This window comes from Callorhinchus milii, unplaced genomic scaffold, assembly GCF_018977255.1.
Source record: "Callorhinchus milii isolate IMCB2004 unplaced genomic scaffold, IMCB_Cmil_1.0 Scaffold148, whole genome shotgun sequence".
Classification (NCBI taxonomy): domain Eukaryota; kingdom Metazoa; phylum Chordata; class Chondrichthyes; order Chimaeriformes; family Callorhinchidae; genus Callorhinchus; species Callorhinchus milii.
In genome coordinates, this window is record NW_024704889.1 from 9,974 (window position 1) to 34,689 (window position 24,716).

Here is a 24,716-nt window from a genome sequence, read left to right on the forward strand (position 1 = left end):
CCAGGTGCGGGCTGCTGAACGCACCTGCGTCAAATCTGGTCTAACGGTCCACTGACAAATCTGGCTGGACCTCCTCAAATAAAATGTGACAGAGCAGTCAGCGTGTGTGTGTGTGATCTGTCAGTGTGTGTGAGAGAGAAGTATGTGTGTGTGTGAGAGAGCAGTCAGTGCGTGTGTTTGTGAGAGCAGTCAGTGTGTGTGTTTGTGAGAGAACTGTCAGTGTGTGTGTATGTGTGTGCGTGTGTGTGAAGTCAGTTTGTGTGTGTGAGAGCAGTTAGTATGTGTGTGAGAGAGATCAGTCAGTGTGTGTGAGAGAGCAGTCAGTGTGTGTGAGAGAGCCGTCAGTGTGTGTGTGAGAGAGAGGAGTCAGTGTGTGTGTGTCTGTGTGTGAGAGAGAACAGTCAGTGTGTTTGAGTATGAGAGAGAGCAGTCAGTGTGTGGTGAGAGAGAGCAGTCAGTGTGTGTGTGTGTGAGAGAGAGCAGTCAGTGTGTGTGTGTGAGAGAGAGAGCAGTCAGTGTGTGTGTGTGTGAGGAGAGAGCAGTCAGTGTGTGTGTGAGAGAGAGCAGTCAGTGTGTGTGTGAGAGCAGTCAGTGTGTGTGTGTGAGAGCAGTCAGTGTGTGTGTGAGAGAGAGAGCAGTCAGTGTGTGTGTGTGTGTGAAAGCATTCAGTGTGTGTGTGTGAGAGCAGTCAGTGTGTGTGTGTGTGTGTGTGAGAGAGAGCAGTTAGTGTGTGTGTGAATGTGTGTGAGAGAGCAGTCAGTGTGCGAGAGAGCAGTTCGTGTGTGTGTGAGAGAGCAGTCATTGTGTGGAGTGTGTGAGTGCAGTCAGTGTGTGTGTGTGTGTGTGTGAGAGAGCGGTCTGTGTGTGTGTGTGTGTGAGAGCAGTCAGTGTGTGTGTGTGAGCAGTCAGTGTGTGTGTGAGAGAGCAGTCAGTGTGTGTGTATGTGAGAGAGCAGTCAGTGTGTGTTTTGTGTGTGTGTGAGAGAGCAGTCAGTGTGTGTGTGTGAGAGAGAGCAGTCAGTGTGTTTGTGTGTGAAAGCATTCAGTGTGTGTGTGTGAGAGCAGTCAGTGTGTGTGTGAGAGCAGTCAGTGTGTGTGTCCGTGTGTGTGAGAGAGAGCATTCATTGTGTGTGATTGTGTGTGTGAGAGGGCAGTCAGTGTGTGTTTTTTTGAGAGCAGTCAGTGTGTTTGTGTGTGTTTGTGTGTGTGTGTCTGTGTGTGTTTCTGTCGGTCTGTGTGTGTGGGGGGGGTAATGCTAACAGAGTTTGTGTGTTTGCTCAGCTGAGGGGGTCAATCAAACGCGCTCCGGTGAGCGCTCGGGGAGAGGGAGGGAAGGGTTCGTGCCTTCAACCTGACGCGGGTTTGCGGACCGTTACCGGGATCCCAAACATCCGCCACGTTTGCCAACACGTACCCGAGGCTCGACCCCCCTCCCACTTGACCCCGAAACCCCACCACCAGCATTGCCGGGATGTGGTCGGGAAGAGGGCAGTGCCCCGGTCCCGGATTCCGGGACCCGAAGATCAACCGGTTCCCGGTGTGTGACCCTCCGCAGTGACGGGGATGTCCCCGCGGGTCCGGCGGCAGATTGCGGTGCCGCTCGGCCCGGGGGTCACTCCGCTCGTTCGGGCCACCGCTTCCAATCGGGACCCAACGCCCCCGAATTCCCTCGACGGGACGGCGGCCCTCGGGGGCTGATGGGCGGCGAGGAGTCCGCGGTCATGTCACGCGGCGTCTTAACCCCAACACGGCCTCAACCACAACAACAACAACAACAAGACGGCACGTGTGCAGCGGCTTTCACGGCGGGAGGACGTCCTGAGGCGCTGCACAGTGACAGCGTTTCAGATCCGAGTCGGTCTCACACACGGGAACCCCACCCCCGCGCCTCCCTCCCCACTCCCCACCCCAACACTTTGCTGCCCATCGCCCGCCATTCCCATCGCCTCTCCCGACGTTCCCCCTATCCCGGAGAGCCTTATCAGCTCAGGTAGGGTGGTGGGGGAGGGGTAAGGTAAGGATTGGAGACCCCCCACCCCCAGGAATGTCATTGTGTCATTGGGGGTGATCCTGGAGTATCACCAGCACCCGCTCTTTTTTTGTTCACGATAAGACTTTGGAATAAAACAGGAGGAAAGAAGTTTCCATTGCCACCCACCGCCCCCCCCCCCCCCCCCCCACCACCCCACCGCACACATGACTATTCCCGGGAACAAATGGCAATGAAGATTATCCCCACAATGATGATGGTGATGATGATGATGGTGATGATGTTGATCCTCGTATCGCGATGTGGCTTCTGTCGTGGCAGGAATCTCAGAGCTTCCTCGGCGCAGGGTCGTCCCCCACCCTGTCGGCTTGAGCTCTGATCTGGGTGTGGTGTTGGGGGCTGGAACCCACAACCTCGCGCCCCAGAGTTGAGCGACCGAGAGAGAAAGAGAGACAGAGAGAGAGCGGGGCTGGCGGCTGATGATCGTAGCCCCCGACCCTCGTTCTCTCTGCCCGGCTCTGCCCGTCACTTGGATTGAGACGTGCTCCAGGGTTTCTCCCCCCGGTCCCTGCAAGGAGGAACCTGGTGCCAGTCGGGGAAGGCAGGGGTTAGGCCCCTCGCCTCGCAAACCCCAGTCCCTGTAGCTCAAGAGTTAGACCCCTCGCCTCGCAAACAGCAGCCCCTGTAGCTCAGGGGTTAGACCCCTCGCCTCGCACCCCACAGCCCCTGTAGCTCAAGAGTTAGACACCTCGCCTCGCAACCCACAGCCCCTGTAGCTCAGTCTCACACACAAATACACAGACAGACAGACAAACAGACACAGACAGACAGACACACAGACAGGCACAAACACACAGACACAAACACACACAGACAGACAGAAACACACAGACACACATACAGACACACACACACACAGACAGACGGACAGACAGATAGAGAGACAGATAGACAGACAGACAGACAGAGACACACAGGCAACCACACAGACAGACAGGCACCGCGCCCCGAAACTCAGTCAGCCTCGCGACCGGAGACGGCACTGCGCAGCGCGGAGTCAGAGAAAAAATGAGGCGCCAAAGTCAAGCGCTGCTGTTCATCAGTCGACGAGAGACACAGAGAGAGGGACAACAGTGCGGTCATATCACCCACACCCCCCAGTCACCAGCCACACACACACAAAGTGACAGACAGACAGACAGACAGACAGACAGACAGACAGACAGACAGACAGACAGACAGACAGACAGACAGACAGACAGACAGACAGGCAGACAGACAGACAGACAGACAGACATCAGCTCAGAGCCCAGACCGGTACAGGAACGTATCATCTGTTAACGTGACACAATATCGCACTACATCTGCGGACACCGCATTGCGTTTTGCACAAAACGCTGATATTTGCACTTATTGCTTCACTGTGGAGAGGTTTGACAAACGGTTAAATACTTGAGGCAAACGGGCAGCGACTTGTCCAACCGGTTCCATTTATGTTTTTCCAAGAAGTGCCGCTCCCTATAGTCAGAATCAAATGTCAGGAGTGTCTCAGACGGAATGCGGTTCAGGGGCTGAACCTCTCTGTCACACAGGTGTGAGCGTCTCTCACAAACCTTCCCATAACCAGCCATTGGGCACATTACCAGCAGGTTGGTGCTGGTGGGTGGGAGAGATCACCGAGTGCTGCTGATTGGGGACCAGGAGAGAACTAGTTGAAGGAGCTGGTGGTTTCCAGTCACTGGGGAGCAGCTCAGCGCGTCCCTGTGATCACTGGTGAGCAAATATCTGCAAAAATCTTCAGTTCTTCCTCTTCTCCATCTGATAGTCTGTAAAAGTGTTCTCAATTTGGTGTTTGATGTTAAGCGTCTTCTCCAGGCAGAGTGGACAGGGGAGTGGGGGCGCCTCATTCAAACGCCCTCGGTGGGGGTGAGGGGCGTGAGTGGGCGGGTTATCCGAAGGGCTGAACCGGCTCCGAGGTGGAGAGGTTTGGCTGCAGGTTATCGGAATCGAGCCGTCCTCCTGTAAGAGACTCTGCTCTGTTTCCTGAGCCGGTGGCGGATCCGTGGTATTCCAGGGCACTGCTGATAGCAGCAAAGCCCAGTCCGGCTCATCGACAGCACCCGAAGGGCAGACCAGACACTGGGGCAGATATCCTCCTAGTCGGCTCCTATTAACCCTGTAAAATAGTCCTAACTTGTACGGTGTTCCCAGCTGGAAAAGAAACAGGAAAGCTCGCCGGACAGCAATATCAATTGCGAGCCATGGGGTCTTCGCTGATTAGATTCCAGCAGTTACTCCAACCCATGCTCTTGGGTGCCCAAACTCTAATCACTCTGTTCCGGAGAGTAAAGGCAAGGAATGGCTCTTGCCATTCCTTGCCTTTACTCTCCCGAACAGAGTGATTAGGATGGAATTCAAGATCCTCATCCTCACCTACCAGGCCATTCACGGCCTCGCTCCCTCCTATCTCTCCGATCTACTATCCCCCTACTTACCTGTCCATACCCTCCGTTCCTCTGGCTCCGGTCTGCTCCACATCCCCCGCCCCAACCGCCCTACCATCGGTGGCCGGGCCTTCAGCTCCCCTCTCGACTCTCTACCCCTCCTCGCTCCCTCCCTTCCTTCCCCGCACCCTGACCATTTCCTCCCTTCTCGCTCCTTTGCTCCCCTCACCCTGACACTTTCCCCCATGCTAGGGTCGCGACCCAACTGTCCAGCGCCTTGGGACGTCCTCCCGACGTGAAAGGCGCTCTATAAATGAGATCTTGTTGTATCTTGTTGTGTGATGCATCACTCCAGCGGGAGTGAGAGTGCACATTCCATTAGAACAATCTCTCACTGGAAATTCCCTGTGTAGGTGGTATGCAGAAAATTCCCAGTTTGGTTTGGAGACTTATGCTTTGTGCTGGATTTCCCTCTGTGAAAGTTTTATCACAGCCATATTACGATAAATAAAACTCTTCCGATGAGATCCTAACATGGAGAAGCAGAGCTTGAACCCGCAAGTTTACTAATCCTCGCGTTTGTTATAGCGGCTCATCACATGTTCAAGGCGTCTCCAAGCGCTTGAACGGATGCACTGTAAAGTGCCGTGACTGTGTGACCCACATGCAAGTCCCTGACGAGAGAGAGAGATTGGACTGATTCCTTCTCCATAGTCCCAGAACAATAAGGCTGATCGCCTCTCCTCCACCACCTGAGGGTTCCTTGTCTGAAAGCATCATTGCCGTGTGTCAAATTCTCCCAATCCCAACCCCTAAGTAATCACACTGTCGACTCTCACCCAAATTAGCACCGCTCCGCCCGCTCTTACCCCAACTCGTCCCACTACATCAATCTAACCCCAACGGATCCGATTCCCAGACATTTGCCCCAGCTAGTACCACTCTCTTACCTAACTGGGGGGTTTTACTCTAACTCACCACGTTTATCGCTACTCGTCCCCCCCAGCCCCCGCCCATCCCTCTGAGCTTAGTGTGTCCCATTGCCCCGCCAATAAGATGGTGACTGAAGGTCAAAGGAGACAAAGAGGGAATGAGGCGAAGGCAATGTGCGACGCAGTTCCAGAGGTGGGAGCAGATAAATCCAAAAAATGGATTTCTTATTTCTTTGATTATCGGTAGACTGCTCTAAACCTCAACAGCTCTGTCAGTAAACACAATACAGAATGACTTGTCTGACTGGTTGGGGATGTATTTCTGAGAATCGCCGCTCTCTGTGGTGAGAGTCAAATTTCAGGAATGTTTGAGATCATAAACAGCCCGAGAGCTGCCGCTTGTCTGCACAGCAGAAGGGAACTTACAGGAGGGAATAGAACATAAAACAAAGAAACAGAACTAACAGCAGAAGACAGAAAATTAACCCACAGTTTTTCTGATGCGTTGTATGTCGCGGTGGTGAACACTTATATCAGATTTTGATTCCTGTATCGCCTGGCGACCAGGTGTTTGCTCATGTGTCAAGTACAGCTCAACAGGTAAAGTGTGAGCAGATTCATGTTGGAATACATGACCATATCACCATACTTTATTGAATATTTATAATCGCTGTTGCTGAAACCATCTCAATACTATTGCAGTTTTAAAATCCACATCAGCAAATTATACAGGTAGGGACTTGTCAGATGGTTGGAGGTGATTTAGCGAGAAGCGCCGCTCCCTTTAGAGTCAGGTTTCAGGAAGGGGGGTGCGTTGTGGGGGAGGTGAAGTGGAAACTCGTTGAAGCTAAACTCACCAAAGTAGCAACAACAACAACTTGGATGTATATAGCGCCCTCCGCGCCGGACGGCGTCACAGAGCGCTTCACAGAAACAGATTCCGGGGCCGAGCCAGGGGGAGGGGGAGGACGAAAATAACGGTCTTCAGCAGAGACCTGAAAATAGGAAGAAAAGGGGAGGGAGTGAAGAAGGGAGTTCCAGAGCCTCGGGACATCGTGGCTGAAGGCACGGCCGCCGAGGGTGGAGCGGACCTATAAGGCAATGGAATGGATAATCGAGCCAACCCTCTCTGGTGGTCATTAGTCCGGTTTCTGGGCCGAGGGTGTCCGCAGTTTTCAACGGCAGTGATGATGGCAGCACAGCCCAGCCTGGCTCATCAGCAACACTTATTAGGGCAGACCAGTCACTACAACAATTATCCCACTCAGCTCCCGTTAACCATGTGAACCAGTGTCAGACACCCAAGTGACACAAAAATATCAAATCGTCATTTCTCAACTCAAATATGGTAAAATAGGAATTTCATGCAGAGACTAAGGACTTGACCCTGTCTTCAAACTGCAGTTCCTGCACTTCCCTGGAGATTGTACAGTGCTCCCTGGGGCTGGAGGACAAGCTCAGTCATGCTCCCTGGACCAGCATCAAATCCCTGGATACCGAGTGTCTGCTTGTCTGAACAACTCGTGTCACTGTGTGGATCTCCCAGGGAGTTGGGGAGGCAAAACATGATCTAACTTCAGATTTAAATTGCAAACCAGCTTCAAGTGTGAAATGCTTCCCTTGCTGACTGTTATTATACAAATGCAATTGGTGCTATATACAGGGAAATTCACGTCACAGTGTAGGGCTTTGAGACGACTCGCAGACACGATAAGTCGCTGAATCAAATGTAAGGATTGCTATATTATTATTTATTATTAATTTTCTCTCTACTGCAAAAGTGACAAGTAACGCAGAACCGCGCTAACAGCTTCTGGGTATTTTGGGTCAAGGGGAATCCGTCGCCCCTCAGGGCTTCAGCTCCACCGTCACTGTTGCAAATAATGAGAAGATGAGATTTTCTCCCCACATCCATATTCTCCCAACAGAACATGTTCATCACCTCCCTTTTGTTGAAGACTCTATTTCTCCCGATCACCAGAGATTCTCAGCCTCTTCTCCAAATCCCTTCTCACCCAAGGCCCTCCCTAAATCTGGAAGTATCTCCTGCGCCTCTCTCTCTCCTGATCTTCTCTCCACTCAGGCATCTCAATATCTGGTCCATCTGCAAGAACGACATGGTATTAGGCCCAGGAGGTGAGAGCAGGGTATACATTAACAGCCAATGTTTACATTCAGGCAATGAGTGGTTTTACTGAAATGTCCTAAACTATTGAAATCTCAAATAATCCAGAAACCTGCTATAAGACATCAGAAGGGTATGCTGACATTGTTCACAATTAAAATCTGGAAACACCGTCACTTTACAACCTTACAACCTATCCCCCAAATGTACCTCCCTAACGATTAGAGATCAGGATTGAGGAATATAACAAGGGATTCCTGACACTGGGAAATGAAGAAAATAAGGCGTCGATAACTGCAGTGCATTGTTCAATGGTAGTGAGTATCATTTACACAGTGAACATAGAGCTCCGTATATATATATATATATATATATATATATATATATATATACAACTCCTTATCATGTTGTCCAAAAATCTGAAAGCTTTGCAGGATTTTACTTCGATGTGCAATGGCAGTGTATTTGTCGGTGAACAGCCAACTCTAGCTATTGTGTGCGGTTTCGGGAAGCAGGAGGTCGAAGAGGAGGGTCTTGAGACATACTCTGAAGGAGGTAAGGGATGGAATGAGGCGAAGGGACTGTGATGGTTTCCAAAGGTGGGGGCAGAAAAGAGAATGGATTTTGTATTTATTTGACTCCCGATAGATTATTGTAAACTTGGACATCTATGTCAGCAAACAAGACACACAGTGAGTTGTCAGACTGGTTGGATATACATTTATGGGAATCGCCACTCCCTGTGGTAAGAGTCAAATTTCAGATTTTTTTCGGAGCATAAACAGCCTGAGAGCTGCCGCTTTCCTGTCCAGCAACAGCGAAGCCACAAGAGGGAAGAGAAGGGCAAAACAGTAGAAATAAAATTAACAAAGTAAGGAAAATGTAACAGATAGAAAATTAATGCATAGTTTTTCTGAAGAACTCTGTTTAGCGGTGGTTAATAATTATATTAGTTTGTGAGTCCTGTATACCCTGGAGACCAGGTGTTTGCTCATGTGGTAAGTCCAGGTCAGCAGGTAAACTTTTAACAGGTTCATGTTGGGATAGATGACCATATCACCGCGCTTTGCTGAATACTTTAATCTTTGTGGCTGAAACCATCTCAATACTATGGAAGTTTTAAAATCTCGATCAGCGAATTATACACTCTGACTTGTCAGATGGTTGGCGGAGCTTTTGTGAGAGTCGCCGCTCCCTATAGTGAGTGTCAGGTTTCAGAAAGGTTTCAGATGACAAACAGCCTGAGAGCTGCTGTAGGAGGGCCAGGCAGCGGGTGATTCTGAAGGCTGAGGGGAGAGGAGTTAGAATATATATTCCTGGGCGGTGGGGTGTTAGAATACACTCTTTTTGTATACTGCTAGAATCATAGTAGATGTTGTGAATGGGTTAACTTTTAGTTAAGTGTGGGGGGCAACTGGACTGACAGTCATGGCATAGGACACATCTGGTTTTCTCTGTTTTGAAAATAATAACAGGAGAGCTTTGGAAAAGGGCAGGGTTAACCTCTGATCAGTAAATGACAACACGCCCACAGAGATAACGGTCCAAGTTACCGGTCGACACTGGTTCTCGATTTAGCAATAATTCGCTAGATTCTGACAGGGCCAAGTGACAGAAGACAACCCTCAGGAATAGCAACTAATGAGCAAGTTGCTTAAACTAGAGGACTTTGGTACCATCCCGGGATACTGATAAGAAATAACCAGTCACTTAAAAGGAATGTACTAATGATCCCACACCACAAAATAATGAGCAGCAGATACAGCCCTAAACTGATCAATCTTCTATCTTATGTCTTAAGGACAATGTTATGTGTGTTGAGGCACGTACACCCCATAAGGTGTTCAAGTGAACCCCGCATGATTTCGACCAAGTGATCTAATGTCCGCACCATGATCGGACGAACATCGGTATAAGAGTTCTGTTAACTTTGTGAGCGGGGCCGTCCCGGGTCGTGGAGACGAGCGTACGGGAGATGGGGCCGTCCCGGGTCGCGGAGACAAGTGTACGGGGGATGGAAGACTGAGAGCTAGAAAGACTAAGAATGAAGATATCAGAGGGAGGATTGAAAGCTGTAAGCAAGAAGACTGAAAGCATGAAGAATTAAGCTTGTGTGCTGTAAAGGCACAGTGTTGAACTCGAGATATCTACGGTGGTATTTTTCTCTTATAAGATCTGTTGATTGTACCGACCTTTGGTCTGACCAACCGTGATATTGGGGAATACCGAACGAATAACAATAAGATAGTCGGATATCTGGTTGCAAACGGATTATGGCTGATTTTATTTTCGAACATGAGGTACCCATGCTTTGACTCTTGCCAATTTGTGCCGAATACTTTCAGGGATAAGGCTGAAAATAGATATGCCACTGGGCCATTCCATTCTAAGCAAAGCGTGTTTGAAGTGTTGGTGGGTGGAAGCATTCTCAGTCTGGTTTGGATATCCTTAATCACAGTGATGGGTTGGAACATGTGTCAGACACGCGAGAATCAAATCAAATGCTACAGGATCGAGAGGAGCGAGAGGATGATGGTAATACAACACAAAATCACATTTGTATAGCGCCTTTCATGTTGGGAGGACATAATGATAGAAATATGGTGACTGGTGTAGGATCGCAAACAAGATGCAGTTTTCTATGGTCTGCAGTTTGAGTAGAGAGCGAGTTTGAATGCCATTGAGTAAGCGTTTCAAAAAGTCTGGCCCCAATTTAATAAAGATGTATATATGTTTTTGGACACCCCAGATGAAGGGGGTGTGAGACGTGCAGCTGCAGGTAAACAATATTATAGAGGTGAGCGAAAGCCAAGAGTGAGTGCGAGCCAGTTTACATGGATTAAAGGACAGTTATGGTGAAATAAGACAATATTCTTCTCATTGGCTCAGAAAGGTGAATTTTGCTTTGATGCAGATTAATGCCATCAATAACTAGGGTGAGTAAGCACTGTCAGGTCTCAAACAGGTGAGCCTTCTTCTTAACAACATTCAACTGAAGATAGATGGAGATCAATCAGCATTTGTGTCTTCCAGTCAGAGAAGCAATGGTACTCGAGTCTAGGGTGGACGGTAGAGTTGGGTTTCCTCCACATCATACGGCAGTGCAACCCACGTCTCTGGATTATGTCAACAAAGGGGAGCATGTAGATTGTGAACAGTAGAAGTCTCATTAAGGAGCTCTGATGTGTTTGTGTGGAGGAAGGAGGAGAAGCTATTATGACTCAAAATTCAGAGGTGGGGTTGGGGGATAGGTGGAGGGGGGGTTGCATGGACAAGTACAAAGGACAAGGATTTGAGGCGAACTCTCCAGCAGAAAGAGAAAGGGTGAAATGGATTTATACAGAGAAAGAGAGAGAGAGAGGACCAGAGTTCGGGGCATAGGAACTGAAGGCAATGGTTGAGTGGAGTGGGATATCCAGGTTCAACATGTGGGAACCTGGTTGGTGAAGTATGTGTGTGTGTGTGTTTATCAGTGTTGATGGCATGGGGCTGAGTTAAAGGGTTTGTGTGTCGGTGTTGATGGCATGGAGCTGAGTTGAAGGGTGTGTGTGTAGTTGTTGGTGGTATGGGCCTTAGCTAGTGTTTGTGTGTGTCAGTGTTGTGACTTGGGGGTTAGTTGTGGGAGTATATGTGAGTGAATGCTGCTGGCATGCAGCTGAACTGGATAAGTGTTTGTCAGTGTTGGTTACATGGCGCTGAGCTGGTGAAGTGTGTCAGTTTGGTTACGACACCATGGGGCTGACGTTATGGAGTTTTTGTGTGTCATTGTTGGTGACATGAGCTGAGCTGGTGAGGTGTGTCAGTGTTGGTAATATGCAGCTGAGCTGGTGATGTCCGTGTGTCAGCGTTGTTGTTATGGAGCTGAGCTGGTGAAGTGTGTTGGCGACAGTGTTGGTCAGGACAGCATGAGGCTGAGCTGGTGAAGGATATTTATGTTAGTGTTGTTGCGAACAGTATGGAGCTTTGTTGGTGAAGTGTGTGTCAGTGTCTGTGGCATGAGGCTGAGTCGCGGAATTGGGTTTGTCAGAGTTGGTTGCATGGGGCTGAGCTAGAGAAGTATGCGTGTGTCAGCGTTGATGGCTAAGGGCTGCGCTGGTGAAGTGTGTGTGTCAGTGCTGGTGGCAAGATGCTGGGTTGTAGATGTGTTTCTGTATCAGTGTTGATGACGTTGTGCTCAGTAGGGGAAGTATGTGTTTGTAAGTTTTGGTGGCATGGAGCTGATTTGGGGATGTGTATGCGTCAGTCTTGGTGGGGACACCATGGGACTGATGTGGAGAAGTGCGTTTGTGTCACTATTGTCACATGGAGCTGGGCTGAGGAAGCGTAAATTACAGATAATCCCGGGAAAGGAAACTTCTGGAGACTATAATCCGGGACAACATAAAATTTCGATTAGTAAAATATGGGTTATTAAAGGCAAATCGTGTCTGGATAAAACCTGATAGAGTTTTTTGCTGAAGGATTGGATAGTGTGGATGAAGCTAGTGCAGTTGATGTAGTTCATATGGATTCTCAAAAGGCGTTTGATGAAGTGCCACATAAGGGACAAAATGGAACTCCACGGTATTAAATGGACAGTAGTAGCATCGATACAGAACTGGCTGGCAGACAGAAAGCAGAGAAGGATGTGCACTGCTGTCACCTAAGGACACCAATATTGGGTCCACTGTTGTTTCTGATCTACATGTGGAGTCCTGTTGCTCAGTGGTTAGAGCACTCGCTTTGCAAGCGAGAGATTTGAGTTCAATTCCAGGCAGTGGGCGAAACCCTGGGCAGGTTTCCTTACTCCACACGCCTAATAATAATCCCTCCAAAACCCAAAACAACAATAAATTGGTCATTTTCAATCTACGACTGTTTGTGGGACATTGCTGTGCGCAATTGGCTGCCGCGTTCGACCACAAATATACAGTCAATTCACTTAACAGTGTGTTCTGTGAAGCGCTTTGGGACGTCCTCCTGACGTGCAAAGCGCTATATCAAATGCAAGGATTATTATTATTATTATTATTACATAAGTTATCTGGATTTGGGTATAGGGATCACAATTTCCAAGTTTCCAGACAAGACTCAGCTAGGAAATGCAGCAGTCAGTGAGCAGGATAGTAGCAGATTGCAAGTGGACAAAGACAGGCTGGTAAAATGGGCAGACATTTGACACATAAATTTAGTGTGGGAAAATGTGAAGTGATACAATTTTGGAGGAAGAATGAGGAGAGAGTTTATAAACTAGATTGTAGAATCTTAAAGTGGGGAAAGGAACAGAGAGACCCGAGGGTTCATATAAGTATCTTTTAAGGTGGCAGGACAGGTATACAAAGCTGTTAAGAAAGTATACGGGATACTAGGCTTTATAAATAGGGGAATAGAACACAAAAGTCAAGAAATTATGATGAACTTTTTTAAACACTCATTAGGCCTCAGTTAAAGATTGTGTTCAGGTCTGAGGACTACACTTTAGGAAGGATGTCAATGCATTGGAGAGGGTGCAAAGGAGATTTACCAGAACGGTACCTGGAATGAGGGACTTCAGTTATCAGGAGAGGGTAGTGAAGCTAGATTTATTCTTCTTGGAGCAGAGAAGGTTTAATGGAGACTTAATAGAAGTTTTCAAAATATTAAAGGGGTTTGCTCGGTTGAACAAGGAGAAAATAGTTCCACTGGCAGGTGGCTTGATAACCCAAGGGCACCAATTTAAAATAGTTGTTAAAAGAAACAGCAGGGAGGTGAGGAGAAATGTTTTCACACAGCAAGTTGTTCGGATCTGGAATACATTTTCTGAAAGGGTAGTGGAAGCCGATTCGATAACAACTTATAAGAGACACGTAGATAATTATTTGGGGAGGACAAGTTTGCAGGGCTATGGGGAGAGCGCGGATGAATGACATTGATTTGGGTAGCTCTTTTCACAGACACAATGGGCCGAATGACCTTCTTCTGAGCTCTATGATACTGTGAAATTGGCGGCTGCATTCACGTACAAAATACAGTTTCACTATAATTCACAGCAAGCGGCGAAATGTTTTGAGACATCTTCCTGATGTGAAAGAAAACAAATGCAAGAAACGTTAGTACATTTATGCCTAACTGCGTTTCAGTGAGAAATCTGAATATAATTATTTCCTGAATTTATTATAATGATAGTCTTGCAATTTACTTCATTGCAGGATAGATGTCAAGAAGGATTTTTCATTTGGAATGCTAACGTAGTGCTATTGCCTGAGAGATCACGTCTTGATTCCCTGTTAGCCTTGTAAAAATTCTTCATCAAAAAATGTAAATACGACTCAACAGCTGTCACAAATCTTACCAACTAGGCTGCACTTAGCAGCAATTGATTGCTTTGTTGGAACATTGCTGGGAAAGAGGAAACACATATCTGAAACACAGAGCCACGAGAAAACTGATGATTCAATTAAATGATCACCATCTCCACGACTGAACACATCCACATCTGGCGGAACTGAAACAGCGACCAGAACTGGTGATGACCAACTAAATTGTGAAACGGTTCCACCACTTTGGGAGATTCGAGTGAGATGGCCTCCACGGAGCCTAAACCAAGAGCGTGTGTAACGGGCAATGCCACAATTCGTGGTATGGATCAGACACTCTGCAACACATCAACAGGTAATGGTTTCTCTTTAATTGATATTGAGGAATGTCTTAAAGAGATGATAATGTTCGAAGGTAAAGTGCTTACTAAGTACTTTTAAACAAGAATGCATACATTTATCTGACATAATTTGGAACTGGGATCGCAGTCATTGAGTATCGGGGTTGAGCAAATTCCCAATTTGTAAAATGGAAGATGAGGGACTTGTTCGACGGTCCATGAACCAAATCGGTGATGTTGACAGAGCATATGGACAGTTCTTGCAGTGACACACAAGCCATCCTGGCACATGGGCGGTCTTGTCGTGACAGGGGAGCCAGCCTGGCACATGGGCAGTTCTTGTTATGACACACAAGTCAGCCTGGCACATGGGCAGCTCTTGCAGTGACACACAAGCCAGCCTGGCACATGGGAAGGTCTTGTTGTGAAAGACCATTCCTTGTAGATAGGATGTTTCCAAATCAGTTCCTGTTAACGCTGCAAACCAAAGCGCTTATGAATAGAGTGGACACAGCCCATATATATGTGGATGATACTCAAATCTACTTCTCCGCTCCCCCATCTCCTCCAGTTGCATCTCCTAGGCCACACTGTTAGTTTGTCTGGTGATTTTCAAGGCCTGGATGTGCACAAACTTCTTGGAGCTGAACATTGGCACAATGAAAGCCATAATCTTTGGCTCCCGCCAGCATTTTCTTTCCTGTGGGTCCGAACGCCTCAACGTCCATGGGCTCTCCCTCAAACACACCAAACCCGTGTGTATGCGAGGAGTTAGGTTCAATCCATAACTTTTCTTTCTCCCCCATATCCAATCCCTGACCAGGACTGTTTGTTCCTCCCCTGCCACATTCCCTGCCTCTGTCTCACACCCACAGCAGCCAAAACCCTCATTCACGCCTTTGTCACATCACGGCTGGACATTTCAAATGCCATCGCTGCTGATCTGCTTAGTTCAATCATAAACAATATTTAATTAACTCCGCCAGCCGCATATTAAACCACAGAAAACTCAGAACGCCAATCACACCAATCCTTGCCAGGCCGCAATGGCTCCCAATTTTCGAACCGATCGACTTTACGGTCCTCGCTCTCGTCTTCAAATGCCTAGATTTCGCTGCAGCTCCCTACCTTTCCCACTTCCTCACTCCCACTCCACCACCCGCTGACTACAGAGGATATAAGTCAAAGTCCCGCCGTGGGGTTTGAATCTGAAAACTTCTGACTCTGGCATGAATAAGTTCAACTTAATAGATTTAAAAGAGATGTTCAAAAGTAAGAGTAGAGTTTTAGTAGAGTAGAGTCGGAGAAATTATTTCCTTTGGAGGGTGGGTCGCTAACCAAGGGGCACAGAATCAAAATATTTGGCTTAGTGACTTGCCGGGATTCCTGCACTGGATTGTCAGCCTGGTCTTTGAGGTCAAAGCCCTGATGTGGAGTTTGATCCCACAACCTTCTCTCTCAGGAGCGAGAATGATACAAACTGAGCCAGGATGTCAGCTGCCTGATGTTCATTCAAACTAATAATATTAACTGTATTCAAACAGCTGCCAGTCTCGCGAATGACGTGGCTATTCCTCGAAGTGTAACAGACGTCCCCAGTGATCTGACAGGTATGTGACATGGACAAAATTCAAGCTCGTCAAACAGTTTGACACTTTTCCATTTACTTGGCGATTTCCAGAACATTCAAATGAGGAGAGAGGGTACGAAGCAGATTATGAGGGAGGGGAGGGGAGAGCGCAGGAGGGAGATAAGGAGGGAGGTGAGAAGAGGAGAGAAATAATGAGGGAGTGGAGTGATATTATTGGATTCTTACATTATTTCAGCAAATATTGCGATCATTCTCACAATAAGTCAGAGATGAGGTCTCACAAGCCGTCATATATTGGCTTGAAAATCTACCGTGGTGTGAGTGTAATTCAGATTGCTTAACCCTTTTTTACCTGGCTCAGTTGGTGTTCTCTTGTCTCGGAGTCAGAGGTTGTGGGTTCAAGTTCACATCAACAGGACTAGATGACACTCCAGTGGCAGTTCTGGGATGTGCTACATTGTCGGAGATGCCATCATTGGGATATTAAACCGAAGCCCATGTCTCCCTTTTCAGTTGGACATTAAAAACGCCATAATACCAATTGAAAATAGAGAAGTGAGTTTCTCTCTCCCGGTTACCTGGCCAAAAATTCCTCAAATCTATGTGGTCAGTCACTTCACGGCTGCTTGTGGGACATTGTTGTGCACAAATAAGCTACTGTGTTTGCCAACAAAGTCATTAAACTACGTGGTAAACTAGTGCAATGCTTTCGGCTGTACTCCTAGTTTGAAAGGCCCTACTCTGAATCTAAGTATTTTTGTTTTACAATGCTCAATAATCCTTCCTTTAACTTTCTGATTATTTAATGTTCGAAATGAAGCCATTCAGCGATTGCATAAGGAGACGTTACAGAAACAATGTGAGAAACTGGAAGTGAAGACCATCCTGATAAAGGAGAAGGTGAGGACGTTTCAGTTGGTTGATCACTACACGGAGTTAACAATTATTTCGGATGTACGTGAACGGGAACTGGTAGAACATGAGCTGCTGGCGAGAGCCAGAGACCACGAGGAGTGGAGACAGAAGCAAATCCGGGGAGAGCTGGAAAAAATCCGCACTGATAAACTATTCCATAGCAGCTTCTCAAAAGGAAGTAATTTGCCTTCTTCTCACGGAAGCAGTTCTGACTCTCCCACAGGGATTTCCGCAGTAGTGAGTGGAGTGGCGGGGATTGGAAAAACAACCATGGTACAAAAGATTGTCCATGACTGGGCCACAGACAAAATCTATCCTCACTTCCACTTTGTATTTATTTTTAAATTCCGAGACCTAAACAGACTAAACTGCAGAATTACACTGAACCGCCTGGTCGTGGAGCAGTATCCTTACCTCAAGGATGTTCTGGATGAGCTGTGGAAACACCCAGAGAGGTTGCTCTTTATATTTGATGGTTTGGATGAATTCAGGGCAAGGATTGATTTCGCTGACAGTCGGAGAGACACAGAGCCTCAGCGCAGGTGCACAAACCCTGAATTCCGTTGTAAAATGTCTGACATTGTGTACAGTTTAATACAGCAAAAGCTGCTGCCGGGCTGCTCAGTGCTGGTGACCAGCCGCCCCACTGCATTACAGTTACTGGCAAAGGCTCAGGTCAGTGTCTGGGCTGAAATCTTGGGATTTGTGGGTGAAGAAAGAAAGCAATATTTTCACAAGTTCTTTGAAGATCAGGAGGTGGCGGCTGCTATTTGCAGCCACGTGGAGGAGAACGAGCTCCTGTTCACCATGTGCTTCAACCCGTCCTACTGCTGGATCCTCGCTCTGTCTCTGGGTCCCTTCTTCACTCGGGAACACAGCAACAAACAGCGAGTTCCCAAGTCTGTCACACAACTCTTCTCCTATTATATTTATCACATACTGTCACATCACAGTGTCAAGATGGAAAGCCCCCGTGATGTGATGTTGAAGATTGGTGAGATGGCCTTCACTGGAGTCTCCCATAGAAACATTATCTTTAGTGATGACGATCTCATTAAACATAACCTCCAGCCTTCCCAGTTCCTCTCTGGGTTTCTCATGGAACTTGTGCAGAGAGAGTCTTCAGAGCACAGCGTGGTCTACACATTCCCGCACCTCACCATCCAGGAGTTTGTAGCTGCACTCGCTCAGTTCCTGTCTCCAAATCCAGGAAATCTGCAGAAACACCTGAATAAAGCTCACAGGGAGGAGGACGGCCGGTTTGTGATATTCCTGCGCTTTGTTGCGGGTCTCTCCTCCCCACGGGCAGCTCAGCCATTGGAGGAGTTTCTGGGTTCATTTGTGCATCAGACAACCTGCGCGGTGATCGATTGGCTGAAAGAAAAGTTTAAAGCTCAGATCAGAGACACAGACACTGTCACTGCGAAAAGGAAGCTGCTGAACACACTCCACTACCTGTTTGAGTCTCAGAATCAAGCCCTGACACAGCTCACACTGGGCACTGTACACACACTGACATTTGATGACTCCTCTCCAGGGAAAGCATTGAGACTGACACCGATAGACTGTGTTGTGCTGTCTCAGGCCATTAGACTGTGTGACACAGTACAATTACTGAATCTGAGGAGCTGCTACATTCAGAAGGAGGGTCTCCAGCGTCTGGTTCCTGCACTGCACAAGTGTCAGAAGTTGCAGTAAGTTTACTCTGTTTCTAAGTCTTATACGTGTTCTTATTTGAAAGCCTTTTTCCAGGCCTTTACTGATATTGAACACAATCATAAAATATTCTCTCACATGAACTCTCTCGCTCCATCTCTCGTTCTCTCTCGCTCTGTCTCTCTCTACCATCCCCTCTCTGTCGCCCCCGCTCTCTCAGGCTCTCTGTACCTTTCAGTCTCTCTCTCAGTCTCTCTCTTTCTCAGTCTCTCTCCCAGTATCTCTCTCTTTCTCGGTATCTTGCTCTCCCTCTCTCCCTCTCAGTTTCTCTATCTAATCCTCTCTCTGTCTTTCCCACATATTATGTCCCCCTCTCTCTCTATCTCTCTCAGTCTCCTTCTCTTTATCGCTCGCAGTCATTGCCTCTCAGTATCGGTAACTCAGCCTCTTGCTCTCTATCTCTTTCTCAGTCTCTCTCTCTCTCTCTCTCTCACTCTCAGTCTCCCACTCTGTGGTCACCTACAAAATACAGATTCGACACACTATATAACATATTTTCTCTCACGGTTTCCCTCTCTCGGTCTCTTTCTTTCTCCCTGTCTGCCAGTCTCTCACTCAGGCTCATTCTCTATTTTTCTCAGTGTCTCTCGGTCTCAGTCTCTCTCGCTCTCTCTCTGCCTTTCCCGCAAAGCACACAGTCATATACTTCATACTATATTCTCTCTCTCTCTCTCTCTCTCTCTCCTCTCTCTCTCTCTCTCTCTCTCTCGCTCTCTCACGCTCTCTTTCTGTTTTTTTTGTCTATCTGTCTCTTTCTCTCCCTCTTTATCTGAATCACGCTGTATACCCTAGTCTTTCGATCATTCTCTCGCTCAAGCTTTCTCAGTCTCCTCTCTGTGATACTCTCTTTCTCACTCTCTCTCTCTCGTTATTTATCTGCCTCTCCCACAAAATACACCATCATTACACTTTACTATATATGTTCTCTCATAGGTTCTCTCAGTTTCCTTCTTTGTACATCTCTCTATCTCTCTCAGTTGCTTTTTCTGCCTCGCTCACTTTTTCTCTCTCTGTCCCTCCTTCAGCCCCTCTCTCTCTCTCGCAGGCACACTCTCCCTTAGTTTCTCTCTCCCATTCTCTCGTTCAGTCTCTCACCGTCTTTCTCTGTATCTCCCACAAAACTGCCACTACACTTTATAAGATATTTTCTATTACAACCTCGGTTTCTATCTCCATCAATCTCTCTCATTCTATCTCTTTCTCACATTCACACTGTGTCTCTCACCCAAAACACAAAATGACTACAGTTCATGGCATATTTTCCTTCACATTCTCTCTCAGTCTCTCTCTATCTCTCTCACTCTCTCGCTAAGTCTCCCTCTCTTAGTCTTTTTCTGTTTCTTCCATAAACTGCAGTCACTACACGTTCGATATTTTCTCTTAGTGTCTCTCTCTCTCTCTCTTTCTCTCTCAGGCTCTTTCTCACTTGTAGTTATTCTTTCAGATACTCTCTCTCGGTGTCTTTCTCTCTCTGTCTCACTCTTTCTCCTCCTATATCTTCGCGTCTCTCAGTCTCTCTATCTTTCAATCTCTCTCTCTCTCACACTCTTTCTTTTTGTGTGTGTCTCCCTCAGTCTCGCTCTCTCTCTCTCTCTCTCTCTCTCCCACAAGACACACTGGTTGTCTCTCTCAATGCTTCTTACTCTTTCGCTGTCACCTTTTCATTCTCCTTCTCAGTCTCTCGCTCTTCCTCATCAACAAAATACGTCACTCTACTTCAGAGACTGTGTGTGTGTATGTGAGAAAGAGAGAGAGACTGTGGGAGAGAATATATTATAACGTGAAGTGACTGTGTTTTTGGGTGAAACATAGAGACTGAGAGTGAGACTAAGAGAGTGAGTGACTGTAAGAAAGAGAAAAAAGCCTGAGAAAGATAGAGAGACTGAGAGAGACACTGAGTGAGAGCGAGACTGACATCGAGAGAAGTACAGATTGAGAGACAGACTGAGAAAGAGACTGAAAAGAGACGACGAGATGGAGACAGAGAGAGCGAAAGATGGAGAGAGATACAGACAGACATAGACTGAGGGACAGAGAGAGATACAGATAGAGAAAGAGACTGAGAGACACACACACACAGAGAGGGAGAACGGGACAGAGAGAGAGAGAAAGAGAGAGAGAAGGAGTGAGAATAAATGCAATATAGAGAAAAAGAAACAGATACAGCGACTGAGAGGGAGAATATATCATTAAGTGTAATGACTGTGTTTCCTGAAAGAGCACGTGAGAAAGAGAAAAAGGGAGACTGAGAGAGCGAGAGAGATACTGATACCCACAGATGGAGAGTGAGCAAGTGAGACAGACTAGGAGAAAGAATAAATGCGATATCGAGAGAAAAAAAGAGACAGAGTGAGCGACTGAGAGAGAGAATATATTACAAACTGTAGTGACTGTGTTTCGTGGAAGACCCTTGAGACAGTGGGGAGAATGAGAGAGAGAGAGAGAGAGAGAGACTGAGAGACGCAGAGATAGAGAAAGACTGAGAAGGTGACTGAGAGACAGGAAGAGAGAGAGACTGAGGAAGAGCGAGACTATTCCAGTTAGACTGAGGCTGAGAGACTGAGAGTGAGTAAATGAGAGTGCGAGATTGAGAGAAAGAGTGACTGAGTGAGGAAGAGAGACAGAGAGGCTGAGTGAGAAAACTAAGGGAGATTGTGAAAGATAGAGAGGCGGAGAGAGAGATAGACTAAGAGAGCGAGAGAGAGAGCGATATACTGAAACAGAGAGCGAGAGAGAGAAAGAGAGACGCAGGGAGTGAAAGAGAGAGAGACAGTGAGAGAGAGAGAGAGAGAGAGAGAGAGAGACTAGGAGAGAAAATAACTGCGATGTAGAGAGTAAAAGAGACAGAGAGAGAGCGACTGAGAGGGAGAATACATTATAAAGTGTAGTGACTGTGTTCCGGGGAAGAGCCTGTGAGAGAGCGGGGGAGAATGAGAGAGCGAGTGAGAGAGAGAGTGAGATACTGATAGACACAGATATAGAGTGGGAGCTTGAGAGAAACTGAGAGACTGAGAGAGATATATAGCGAGAGACTGAGAGAGAAAGAAACTAAGACAGTGACTGAGAGCGCGGAGAGAGAGCCTCAGAGAGGGCGAGACTAATCGATATAGACTGAGGCTGAGAGACTGAGCGAGAGTAAATAAGAGTGCGAGATTGAGAGAAAGAGTGACTGAGAGAGAGGGAGACTGAGAGAGGCTGAGAGAGAAACTGTGAGAGATATCGCGACCGAGAGAGAGCGTGACCGAGAGAGAGCGAGAGGGAGAGTGCGGGAGACTTAGAGAGAGACTGGGAGAAAGAGAGACACAGAGAGAAAGCGAGAGACAGAGAGATAGACAGTGAGAGACTAGGAGAGAGAATAATTGCGATATATGATAGAAAAATAAACATACAGAGGGAGACTGTGTGGGAGAATGTATAACAAATTATTGTGACTGCGGAAGAGTCATAGAGATACTGAGAGAGTGACAGAGGGAGAGAGAGACTGTGCGAGTAAATATATTTTAATGTATAGTGACTGTGTTTGTGGGAAAGAGGGACAGAGAGAAAGAGAGACTAGGAGAGAGAATAATTATGATACAGAGAGAAAAGGAGACAGAGAGAGTGACTGAGGGAGGATATATTATACAGCGTAGCGACTGTGTTTCGATAGAGGAGCCTGTGAGAGAGAGAGTCTGAGAGAGAGAAAAATTCTGATGGACTCAGATAGAGAGTGTGAGCCTCAGAGTGAGATAGAGAAAGATATAGACTGAGAGACTCAGAGAGTGACGGAGACGTTGACTGAGAGAGAGGAAGAGGGAGACTGAGAGAGAGAATGGGAGAGAGCGAGACTAATCGAGAGAGACTGAGGCTGAGAGGCTGAAAGAGAGTAAATGAGAGTGCAAGATTGAAAAAAAGAGCAATTGAGAGAGGAGACTGAGACATAGGCAGAGAGAGAGTGTGTGAGAGAGATTGTGAAAGAGCGAGACCGACAGAGGCGAGAGAGAGAGAGACTAAGAGAGACTAAACCACAGAGAAACAGAGAGTGTGATGGTTAGAGAGAGTGCGCGCGCGTGCGCGCGCGAGAGAGAGAGAGACTGAGAGAGAGGCTGAGACAGAGACTGCGAGGGAGATTGTCAAAGAGAGAGAGAGAGACTAAGAAAGAGACTGAGAGAAAGAGAGACAGACAGAGAAAGAGAGACAGAGCGAGTCAGAGAGAGACGGTGAGAGAGACAAGGAGAAAGAATAACTGCGGTGTATAGAGAAACATGGACATAGAGATAGAGACTGGGTGGGAGAATATATCATAAAGTGTGGTGACTGGGTTTTGTGAGAGAGTCAGAGAGAGACATGGAGAGACTGTGCGAGAAAGTATATTATAATGTGTAGTGATTTTGTGTTTTCTGGAAGAGAGAGGGACAGAGAGAGAGACTGAGAGAGAGACTGAAAGATACAGTGAAGGAGACTTAGAGAGACAGATAGAGAGAGAGATAGGAGAGAGAGTCGAAGAAAGAGAAACTAGGAGAAAGAGACTGAGAGGTACAATTATAAAGTGTGGTGATGTATTTTGTGGGAGCGACTGAGTGAGAGTAAGAGAGAGACGGAGAGAGGCAAATAGAGACAGAAAGATTGAACGAGAGCGAGATTGAATGAGAGCCTCAGAGTTTTGAGAGATATAGACCGAGAGAGAGACTGAGAAAGACTGAGAGAAAATATAATATAAAGTGCAGTGACTGGGGGAGGGAGAGAGAGAGAGACTGAGAGAGACTGACAGACCGACTGATGAAAGAGAGAATCAGAGAGACTCATAAAGAGAGATTATGAGAGAAAATATATTATACAATGCAGTGCACAATGTAGTGACTGCGTGTTTTGTGGGAGATACAGAGAGAGTGACTGTAAGAAAGAGAGACAGAACGAAAGAATCAGAGAGCCTGACAAACAGAAATAATGGGAGAGAGACAGATTGATAGAGACAGTGAGCGAAAATATATTTTAAAGTGCAGATAAGCCTCAGACAGGCTGAGAGAATACAGACTGAGGCAGGGAGAGAGAGAAAGAGAGTGAGAGGGGGAGACTGAGAGAGTAAGAAAGAGACTGAGAGAGAGAGAGAGAATGTGAGAGAGAATATATTATAAAGTGTAGTGACTGTTTTGTGGTACAAACATAGAAAGACTCAGAGAGAGTGATTGAGAGAAAGACTGGGTGAGAGACTGAGAGATAGAGAGGGACTGAGTGACAGAGAGAGGGAGAAACACTGTGTGTGTGAGAGAGAGAGCGAGACAGGGAGACAAAAAAACAGAGCCAGAGAAAGCGAGTGAGACTGAGAACCAGAGAAAAGGATCTGAGTGGGAGAGACTGAGAGAAAGGGAAGGAAGGGAGAGAGAGACGGAGAGTGTGAGCGAGACTACGATGTGTGAATGGGCACAGCGCTTTGGGACTTGCTCCCCACGTTAAACGCTCCTGTATATACATGTCAATGTGTATTGTGTTGTTACACTATATTCCCTGTGTTTGTGTCTCTGTGTCAAGGCTGGGGAGCAATAATCTGGGAGATTGTGGAGTGAAGCGACTGTGTGAGGCTCTGAGGAACCCGGAGTGTAAAATACAGAGTCTCGGGTAAGTAACACACTGTGTCTTCCGAGTCTGAGTGACTCCAATATCTCAATGTGTTTATTGTGACTGTCTGATCAGTGCGGCTGAATATTGTGACAGGAATCGGTGTGACAGTGTTAGGCCACAGCCATCGTTTACATCAAACTCTCAAAACGTATTAATATGGCTGTGTGTCTGTGTGTGTCTGTGTGTGTATGTCTGTTTGTATGTCTGTGTGTCCGTTGTTGGAAACATTTGCAACTATCCCCAACAGTTTTAGAATGATCCAATTCCAGTTTACCAATTAGTTGAGTTGAGTCACATTATTCAGGTTAAAACAGCAGGTAATACACAAATAATAAAAAAATAATAATACACAAGACACAAAACTTTACCGACCGGATTTCTGTTACAGCCCTGGTCGTGTCTCGCAGCGCTCCGCTACGGTTCCAGAGAGATATTTAACTACACCTTTGTTTAAAGGCAACACAAAAACTCCAGCCAAAGCTGTCTCTTTTTAAGAAAAACAACTACTTATGTGGTTATATGCAGAATATTACGAGGATGGGCTGACCAATTTGGGCATATATTCTCAAGAATATAGAAGAATTAGAGCGGATCTTATAGAAACCTATAAGATCGTCAAAGGGCATGATAGAGTAGATAGCGGGAGACTGTTTCCCCCGGTTGGAGAAACTAAAACCAGGCGTCACAAACTTAAAATCAGAGGCCAGCCCTTTCGCAATGAGTTGAGGAAGAACTTCTTCACTCAAAGGGTGGTGAATATATGAAACTCACCACGACAAAGGGCTGTTGA

General features: G+C 46.9%; 1 protein-coding gene across 1 annotated transcript; it reads left to right on the plus strand.

Annotated features, from left to right (window-relative positions):
* The first annotated feature begins 3,589 nt into the window (after positions 1-3,589).
* On the plus strand, positions 3,590-24,380 carry LOC103172014 (NACHT, LRR and PYD domains-containing protein 3-like). Its single transcript, XM_042345898.1, has 6 exons — positions 3,590-3,762; positions 13,658-14,120; positions 15,651-15,716; positions 16,518-18,306; positions 23,837-23,867; positions 24,315-24,380. Exons 2-6 carry the CDS (start codon positions 14,030-14,032, stop codon positions 24,378-24,380), a joined length of 2,043 nt encoding a protein of 680 aa, XP_042201832.1. The 5' UTR covers positions 3,590-3,762; positions 13,658-14,029.
* The last annotated feature ends 336 nt before the right edge of the window (positions 24,381-24,716 follow it).

Bases quoted from the DNA above. Each gene is read 5' to 3' on its own strand.
- LOC103172014 (XM_042345898.1), top strand. From the start codon at position 14,030: ATGGCCTCCACGGAGCCTAAACCAAGAGCGTGTGTAACGGGCAATGCC. The intron at 15,717-16,517 runs GTATGTGACATG...TTCGAAATGAAG, and splicing joins CGTCCCCAGTGATCTGACAG to CCATTCAGCGATTGCATAAG. The intron at 23,868-24,314 runs GTGAAGCGACTG...TTTCTGTTACAG, and splicing joins ATAATCTGGGAGATTGTGGA to CCCTGGTCGTGTCTCGCAGC.